The 9168-nt window shown below is 37.1% G+C and overlaps 1 protein-coding gene across 1 annotated transcript in view; it reads left to right on the top strand.

Annotated features, from left to right (window-relative positions):
• SERPINI2 (serpin peptidase inhibitor, clade I (pancpin), member 2) overlaps positions 1-8794 on the top strand; it is a 38917-nt gene extending 30123 nt beyond the window's left edge. The window contains exons 8-9 of the mRNA XM_006774180.2: positions 4315-4404; positions 8718-8794. Of these exons, the coding sequence (XP_006774243.1) occupies positions 4315-4404; positions 8718-8794 (167 nt within the window). The remainder of the gene's footprint in view (positions 1-4314; positions 4405-8717) is intronic.
• Positions 8795-9168: the final 374 nt, after the last annotated feature.

Raw genomic sequence — 9168 nt, 5'->3', positions numbered from 1 at the left:
ACATGTACTGAGTGAATTTGTTAGAATGAAGAGCTTGTTAAGAGCCTCAGGCCTACCCGGTTGGCATGGCTCAATGGTTGAGCATAGACCTATGAACTAGGAGGTCACAGTTTGATTCCCGGTCAGGGCACATACCCAGGCTTGATCCCCGGTGGAGGGCACGATTCTCTCTCATCATTGATATTTCTATCTCTCTTCCTCTCTCCCTTTCTTTCTGAAATCAATACAATATATATATTTTTTTAAAAAGAACCTCAAGCCAAGTTCAGGCCTACTGAATCAGAAAAATGCAAGGTCTCCAGGTGATTTGTGTGCACATTACAGTTTGAAAACCACTCCTCTGTGATATATTTCTTTGAACAAATGGAAGATTGAATAGTAACTATGATGTATATAAGAGATACTTAAAAATAATAAGGAAAAAAACCTTAAATCCAATTAGAAATGAAAAAAGCAACTTTAACAAGTCCCTCATATGTCTATTTTAATTTTTTTGACTATTTGGGTTCTAACCAATATATAAAAGATATGTATTATCTAAACTGCCACATTGTCAAATTTTTACAAGTTTATATATATCCTTCTGTATACTAGAGGCCCCGTGCATGAAAATTCGTGCACTGGGAGGGTTCCTCAGCCAGGCCTGTGCCTTCTAACAGTCCAGAAGTCCTCAGGGGATGTCCTACTGGCAGCTTAGGCCTGCTCCCTCTCTGGGAGGCAACTGGGTCAGCCAATCAGGGGACGGCACCACCCCCATCACCCCACTGCTGCTGCCCAGCCTCCCTCTGCAGGGGGTGACCAGACAGGCAATCAGGAGATGGTGCTGCCCCATCACCCTACCATTGCCCCCCAGCCTCCCTCTGCAGGAGGCGACCAGATGGGCCGATCAGGGGATGGTGCCTGCCCCTCCCATCACCCCTTCACCACACCCCCATAGCCGTTCCCTCCCTCTGCCTGCTGGCATGTGCCTTGGCTAGCCTGGCACCACCTGCTCACTGGCCACGCCCCCTGCCAACTGGTCATTCCGCCATTTGGCTGATTTGCATATCTATAATAATAAAAGGGTAATATGCTAATTAGACCAGACATCTTCTGGACTTCATTCTGGACGTCCTTCCTGACGAAGCTGGTGCTGGAGGGAAGTCAGCTGGGTCCTGGGTGCCTTCAGGCGGCCAGAGGAGGGAAGCCCAGGGCCTGGGTGCCTGAGGGAAGCCGGTGCTGGCAGCTGGGGGAAGACCTACTCTTGCATGAATTTTCACGCATTGGGCCTCTAGTAGGATAATAAAAGCCTAATATGCTAAGTGTCTGGTCATTTGGTTGTCCGTTCAACCAATCAAAGCATAATATGCTAATGATATGCTAAGGCCACTCAACTGCTTGCTACGATGTGCACTGACCACCAGGGGGCAGACAGTCAACTGGTCAGCCAGTCACTATGACATGTACTGACCATCAGGGGGCAGACAGTCAACTGGTCGACCAGTCACTATGACATGTACTGACCACCAGGGGGCAGACAGTCAACTGGTCGAGCAATCACTATGACATGTACTGACCACCAGGGGGCAGATGCTCGGACGAGTAGGTTAGCTTGCTGCTGGGGTCTGGCCAACTGAGTGAGCTGGGCCAGACACACACTGGAGCCCTCCTATGGTCCCTTTCCAGCTGGCCAACCTCCCATGTCCCTCCCTGCCCCTGATTGTGTACCAGTGGAGTCCCTTGGCCTCATATGCATCCTCTCGCAATCTGGGACCCCTCAGGGGATGTCGGAGAGTCAGTTTTGGCCCAATTCCACAGGCCAAGGACCCCACTGGTGCACAAATTTGTGCACCGGGCCTTTAGTATTCATATAGATAGATAGATATAGATATAGATATAGATATAGATATAGATATAGATATAGATATAGATGATATAGATATAGATATAGATATAGATATAGATATAGATATAGATATAGATAGATAGATAGATATGAATTTCTTAAATAATTTGTAATGTAGTATCAACAGGTTTTGACATCTGGGTGTGACATACTGCACTCTCACTTTGTCATCTCCTGAAGGATTTTGTATTACTGTATTCAAGGAACTTACATTGGAGGGGATATAATATTTCACTTCTTGGAAAAATCAAAAGCTTGCATTGGGATGAAGTTACTCTCCATGTAGACACATTTTGCAGCTGCTTTTACATAGAACCAAAAGAGTTATTATAGATCGTTACCTAACCCTTTCATTATATTGGTGGAAAACAGGCCCAACAATGTGAAGTGGCTTGCCTGAGGTCAGACTATCAATTTACAGCAGAGTTTGAACTGAATCAATTTCCTAACTTCATGCTCAGAACGCTCTCTGCTATTGTCCACTGGCTCTCACTTTAAGTCTAGAGTTCTCTAAGAGACTGTAACAATCACCTGGGGATCAGCAGTAACCCTAATGTGTTTTACCTCAGAACAGTCATCAGGAGTATGTTAACTTCCAGGCATCTGCTCAGAGGTTGCTTAAGAACAAAGAAGCTTGAGTATTGATCCATGAGAATGGAAGTCATACTACTGTGCTTTTCTGATTATCTCTTTAATTCAGTGGTTCCCAAACTTATTTGGCCTACCGCCCCCTTTCCAGAAAAAATATTACTCAGCGCCCCCTGGAAATTAATTTTTTAAAAAATTTTAATGGCAATTAAACAGAAAGATATATGTATTAATGTTTCTACCTTTTTCGTAAAATATAGTAAAGAAAGGTGTAAATTAGAAACATTGAAGTTTGAAATTATGAAACTATTTATTGAACTCAGAATAGAAAGGTAATTCAAAAAAAAGTTAAAACAAATCCACCTGTGGCCATCACCGACCCCCTGGATCGCTGCAGCGCCCACCAGGGAGCGGTAGCGCCCACTTTGGGAATCACTGCTTTAATTCAGACATGGGTCTGTATTCCTTGGTAATTTGGACAACAGAGCTCTGATCATCCAGATAGGGCAGCACTATGAATTTCATGTTGCTAAGTTTATGTTTTATTGTGAAGGGGATCAAAATATGCCACCCCAAAACATTCTACTTTGGCAGAAATGTTATTTTGAACTGAAGGCAACTGAGAAACAAGGGATACCAAAAAAGCTTTCTACATGCTCTAATCTGCCTAAGAGCAGGCCACAAATTGCACCTTTATCATAGGAGATGGAAATTGGCAGTAAAATGAGTCTATATAACAAGCCTTACTGAATAACCATTATCTGCCATTAATTTCCTCCATATATTTATCTTTTCACAATTTACCACCCCTAGAAGTCCAAACCTTTTTTCCTTTGTCTATTCACTTCCCCACAATTTACCACCCTTTGTAAGTATGGTAGCACTCAAGCCTAGCCACTTTTTTGAGTATTTACTTATTTTCTGTAACATTCCTATGTGGATAAAAAAATAAACTATGCCTTCTGTTACTCTGTTTTTGTCAGTTTAATTTGCACATCCCAAACAAAGAATGAAGAGGAACATTATGGGTTGTTTTTTTTGTGTACAATTTTTTTTTCAATTCTAAAGACATGGTATATATTTTTAAAATGATATTTTCATAGGTCTAAAAATTATACAAAGTCTTTGTATTATTAGTAAAGGAAACATCTGAATTGAGTGTAGACATATTTAATCTATAAAGAAAAAATTCAATCACTCAAATTCACTCATTCTAAACATTGACAAATGATACAATAGAACAGCATGGTATAAATTATCATAGTAAATAATTGTTAAGGCAGCAAATCTCTGCTTCTAATCTCATAATAAAACCCCCCTACACACGACAGCACAAATCCTCCTAGCTCACAGAATAATTTTGGGAAGGTAAGTTAAAAAAAATTAAATTCAGATGTGATTACACAAGCCTGAAGAATAGAAATAAAGTGCAAACATATCTGCACAGGAATTAGACTTGAAACCTTATAAGAATAAATCATATAATGTAAATAAAAACTGAGCAGAAAATTACCATTTAAAGATGAAATATTTCAACTGCTTTCACTAAATTGAATCTAGTATCTGGATTTCTTCTTCGTTGAGCATAAATGTGAAGTTAGAATTAGTCCCTGAATGATCCAATATTTATTCTTCTGCTCTTTGGCTTTTAAATTTATTTCAAACTTCTCTGCATTTAGAAAATGGTAATTTTTCCACATGTTAACTCCTCAAACAAGATAACCTTTCCTGTCTACTAGGACATAAAGTATTATGGATATATTTTCTTTACTGCTTTTTAAAAGTTTCTTTACTGATCTTTTAATGTGAACATCTAAGTAACTATTGTCTCTGTTTTGTAGGAGTACAAATCCCTGTGATCATGAGCCTGGCTCCGAACCAATTTATAGCAAATCATCCATTTCTGTTTATTATGAAGAATATCCCAACAGGTACCTTTTTGAGAATTTCCTGGGGGAACTACTTAGGTTAAATGGACATATTCCTAGATACCAATTGTAATGTACATACCTGAAACACTTATTCTTTCAATGGATATCTGTTGAGCACCAGACATTCTATTTTATGAGATCTCAAGGGCTTAAAAATAGGGCAATGGTAATAATAACTGCCAACATAGCTGTTATATGTGCTAACCATTTAAAATATATATTTCTAAATCTCTCATCATTCCAATAGGTTATATATTTAACTAATAAAGACATAGTAGCTTGAACAGAAGTTATGTAATTTGTCTAAGTGGCAGAGAGGGACTAGGATCTGTTTTTCTTGGAAATCAACTCTCTAAGGTGTTAAAATAGTAGAAATCAGGAGTTGCAGAGTTGTGAAAAGTTTCAGAGGTAGATTACAAAAAAATAAGTGAGACTAGGTATAGGTTCTGAGTGGGTGGGAGGGGTCAAACATAATTCCAAATCTCTAATTTGGTCCTTTGGTAGATAATGCAGTTAGGTGAAAAAGGTAGAGGTGATAGTAGAGGATTGGATTGGTATTTGACACAATGTCAGCATATGAACATGCAGATTGTCTGGGTAGATGTTTCTGTACTTTCTCTTGAAAAGGAGAGGTCAAGAGTATGATACAGTGAGGGAATTTTCTTTACATTTATTTATAGTTGGGACTCCAGTCCATGTGAAGGTCATAAACCAGAAAAGAGCAGAAATCATTGTTTATTCATTCCTGTATCCAGCCCAGTATTTGGCAGAGTGCCCTGCACACAATATCACTGTCCCTAGAGATTGAGAGTATGAATTTGGGTATCAGACCTGGGCTCAAGTCCCAGCTCAGTTAACTAATAGTTGTAACACAATCACTTATACTTTCTAGGTCCTATTTTTCTTATCTGCTATACTAGAGGCCCCATGCAAGAATTCGTGCATGGGTGGGATCCGGTTGACCGGCCCCAGATTGGGGTGGGGTGGGGTGGGGTGGGGCCAATCAAGGCCAGGGCTGGTCAGGTGAAGGGGCTTCAGGAGGTTGGGGGGGACCGATTGGGGCCCCCATCAGGCCGGTTGTCCGCCGCAGCATGTCATAACAACTGGTCATTCTGGTCATTGCAGTTGTTCCACTGTTCCAATCGCTTGGCTTTTATATATATAGATGAACATAATATTAGTACTCATCTCATAATGTTAAATAAGAGGACATATGAAGCCTATAGCACTGTGCCTGGCACACAAGTATAAAGTATGAACAAATCAATAAATATAATTGAGTGAATAACCGAATAAAGAGAGGAAAATGAAAAATATTTCTCTGTATAAATTGCTTTACATGGACAGGAAACATTTAATTTCAGAATCTAAATCTGCTAGATTAACTAAATCTGTTAGGGATTCTGATGTTACTGGTCCTTTAAAGGATATGCCAGTCTCTTCTTTTAAAAAAATTGTTTTTTATTGATTTCAGAGAGGAAGGGAGAGAGAAAGAGATAGAAACATCAATAATGAGAGAGAATCATTGATTGGCTGCCTCCTGCACACCCCTAATGGGGATTAAGCCTACAACCTGGGCATGTGCCCTGACCAAGAATCGAACTGTGACCTCCTGGTTCATAGGTTGATGATCAACCATTGAGTCATGCCAGCCGGGCTCAGTCTCTTATTTTTAGACTCCATGAAACTAATGTTGAGTGACCTTTCTGAAGGCTTTACCTTGGGAACAGTGGAACAGTTTTAGGTTTGCTGAAACTGCATGAGCACAACTGCAATTCCAGTAGTAGACGTGTCAGTGTTCAAAGATATTCCGAGTATGTCATTTGATCCATACACCTTTGACCTTTGGGTAACTCTAACTTTTTACAATTAGTATGTAATTATTGAGTATGGAGAACAAAATGAAATGAAGCTACATTGAGCATCGATGAACAAGGAAATAATGGCATTTAGAATAATGATGTTCACCCTCTATTTTCTAAGCTGATGACTAAGGCCATGAAATAGCCATCAGTTAAACGGCAGTGACATTCAAAACCCAAAATAAAATACTTATTTATTTATTTGTGATAGGGCTTCAGACCTTATGGCAATTTCTACTGTTTTATGATCTTAATTGTAATGAAACTTTCTAAACTGGGGTTCCTCCCTTAAAGTATTATTTAAAATAAATGGCGACTCATTTATTGGCGCTGTAAATTGTTGCCATGTAAAATGTAGAATGGGCTATTATTTTAAGACAATACACATTCAGAGATTTATTTATTTTTCTCTCACAAGTGAACTAAAAATTATTTAGATTAACAAAAATGATGATTTTGCATAACATAGTAGATTACTAATGCTCCAACACAAAATATATTCATTTAACCATTTCAGAAGTATGAGAATGAATGATTTTAGACTTAGTACAACCAAATTTTATTTAGATTTAAACATTGTTTTGAGTCAAACAGTCCTCTTGTGCAAAATCCATACATTATTTGTATCTTTCTATCTGGTTAGTTTTATATTTTAGTATACTCTTTCAAAGCTCTTACGAAGCTGAACATCCAGGGAAATAAAGAATTTTTTTTTTATTCTTTTAGGCTGAGAGGCTGAGGATATAGGACAGTTTTAGAGACTTTCAGAAAGGAATTGTGAAACATGCTATATGAAATGTGTCATTTCTGAGAAAGTAGTGAATTATGATTTTGAAACTGACAGTATTACACTGGTTAGAATTCTTTCAGATCTTGAATTGAAGGGAGAAAAAGACTGCATGGTATTTATGAAGAATTCTTTTATTTTATGCCATTAGCATTATTTATGCTATTGTATTTTAATATCAGGAGGCACAAGTTGTTTCTGTCTTATGTAGATGTTGTATTAATATGATAATCAAAATTGGGACACCTCTTTAAGAATGGGCATGAAGAGAAAAATGGAAACATTAATGATTTCTGCTTCATCCTGTCTCTAAATGCATAGCTATTATGTCAAAAGAGATTCCATTAATCTTTCTGATTTAGTAGTGAGTAGATGGGTGACTGCCTGAAAACTTAATTCCAAATGTGGTTCTCCTTGCTCAAAGAAACAGATTGAAAAGGCTGAGATAAGGGGCTTCTTACACTTCTGAGTGTTTAAAATTTTAAACAATATCTTCAGTTATGAATTTCTATAAAAGTTACTTTAAAATTTCCTGAAGAATTAATCTGGATATGCTATAGAATCATAAAGATACAAGAATCACTGATGATTCCTATTGCGACAAAATATCCTGGGAAAAGTTAATTATGCATCCCTATCTACCTGAAAAATACAAGTATTAGTTTTCTTTATTATTGCAGAACTATTTTGAGATTTTTTTTAATTACTAATGATTATAATTTTTGAAGGTGTTATGAATTATAATTACTCATAAAAAGAAGAAAATTTCTGCTGGGGATTTTGTCTATTTTCATGTTTTGGGTTCTCCTAAGGGTGTCAGTGTTTGGACTGAACAGTAAAGAGTGAAAAGGGGCTCTCTCTCACTATTATTCCAAAGACATTTAAATGTACTTTCAATCAGCTTTAAATTTATGTAAGACTTATTTTATCACTTTTGAAATTATCCTTTATTACATATGACTGTAAGGAACGTAAAGTAACAATCGACATGGATCCATTCACACCATTTGCCTTACCCTAGTAGAAAAGAAAGGTGAATGGATTTTGGCACATCATTTGTTTCAGCTTTGTCCTCCAGTTTTTAGTTCTTTTTCACTTGCAAACACAGGATGGCTGGAAATAGGTGTTTGCATTTATGCTGGATACTATGCCACCTCCATGAGGTTTTGAAAGCACTAGAGATATAAAAATATTGTCTTTAGCAGTGAGCTGTGCTTCAGAGCTGAAGATCTGAGAAGCTGTACTTTTAAACCTAAGGGCTTATGTTACATGCACAAGAAGATAAGCGCTAATGCCTCAAATTTAAAACTCTACCATGCTCATCATTATTTTATTATGCTGTGTTTGCCTGACTGAGTGTCTATATTTAGAAGAACACTGTTCGGTCATCTCATTTTTGCTTTCCTGTATGAAAAACAGGATTCATGCATTTTTCATGTCAAGCTGTCATGGGTGTTAATTTACTTTAGAAATTTCCATAAAATTATTAATGATGATATAATTATGTGTTTCAGACAAAGGAGAGGGCTTTGCTGTTAGACATTGCTTATTTATCTTATAGAGAACAAAGGCTACATGATTTGTTAAAATATTAAGAAAAACTTGTTATTACCAAAATTTGTTTCTCCTGAAATTTGTAAAGTTTTTTTTTTTTCCTTTCCTAGGTTCATTTTTGTTTATGGGACGAGTGACAAATCCTGACACTCAAAATGTGAAGGGAAGGGATTTAGATTCACTGTGAATGAAATGCACAGAGATTAAGGTGGTCACTGGATAAGAGAATGGATTGTCAAAATATCATCATCTTGCAAATATATTCTGTATATCTTTTTCTGTTTTAAACTGTGCCTGTGTTAATCTGTATTAATATAGACTTATGTTAATGAATAAATGAAATTAGCAGTATATAAAGATTTATTCAATGTTTCTATTCTTTTTGTATGTTTTATATAGTCTATTTGAATCAAAAGCAGTGAACTTGCATTAATATTACTATTTATATGTTAGTACAATCCTATCTAAGATATTTTAGATATCAAATTCTGTCATAGATATCAAAGTCTCTATATTGTTTAAAGATAGTTGACTCCCAGGTATAACAAACAGGATTACCCA

Source organism: Myotis davidii, unplaced genomic scaffold, assembly GCF_000327345.1.
Source record: "Myotis davidii unplaced genomic scaffold, ASM32734v1 scaffold1307, whole genome shotgun sequence".
Lineage (NCBI taxonomy): Eukaryota > Metazoa > Chordata > Mammalia > Chiroptera > Vespertilionidae > Myotis > Myotis davidii.
Note: the sequence above shows the minus strand (reverse complement) of the source record. Positions and strands in the feature narration are given on the sequence as shown.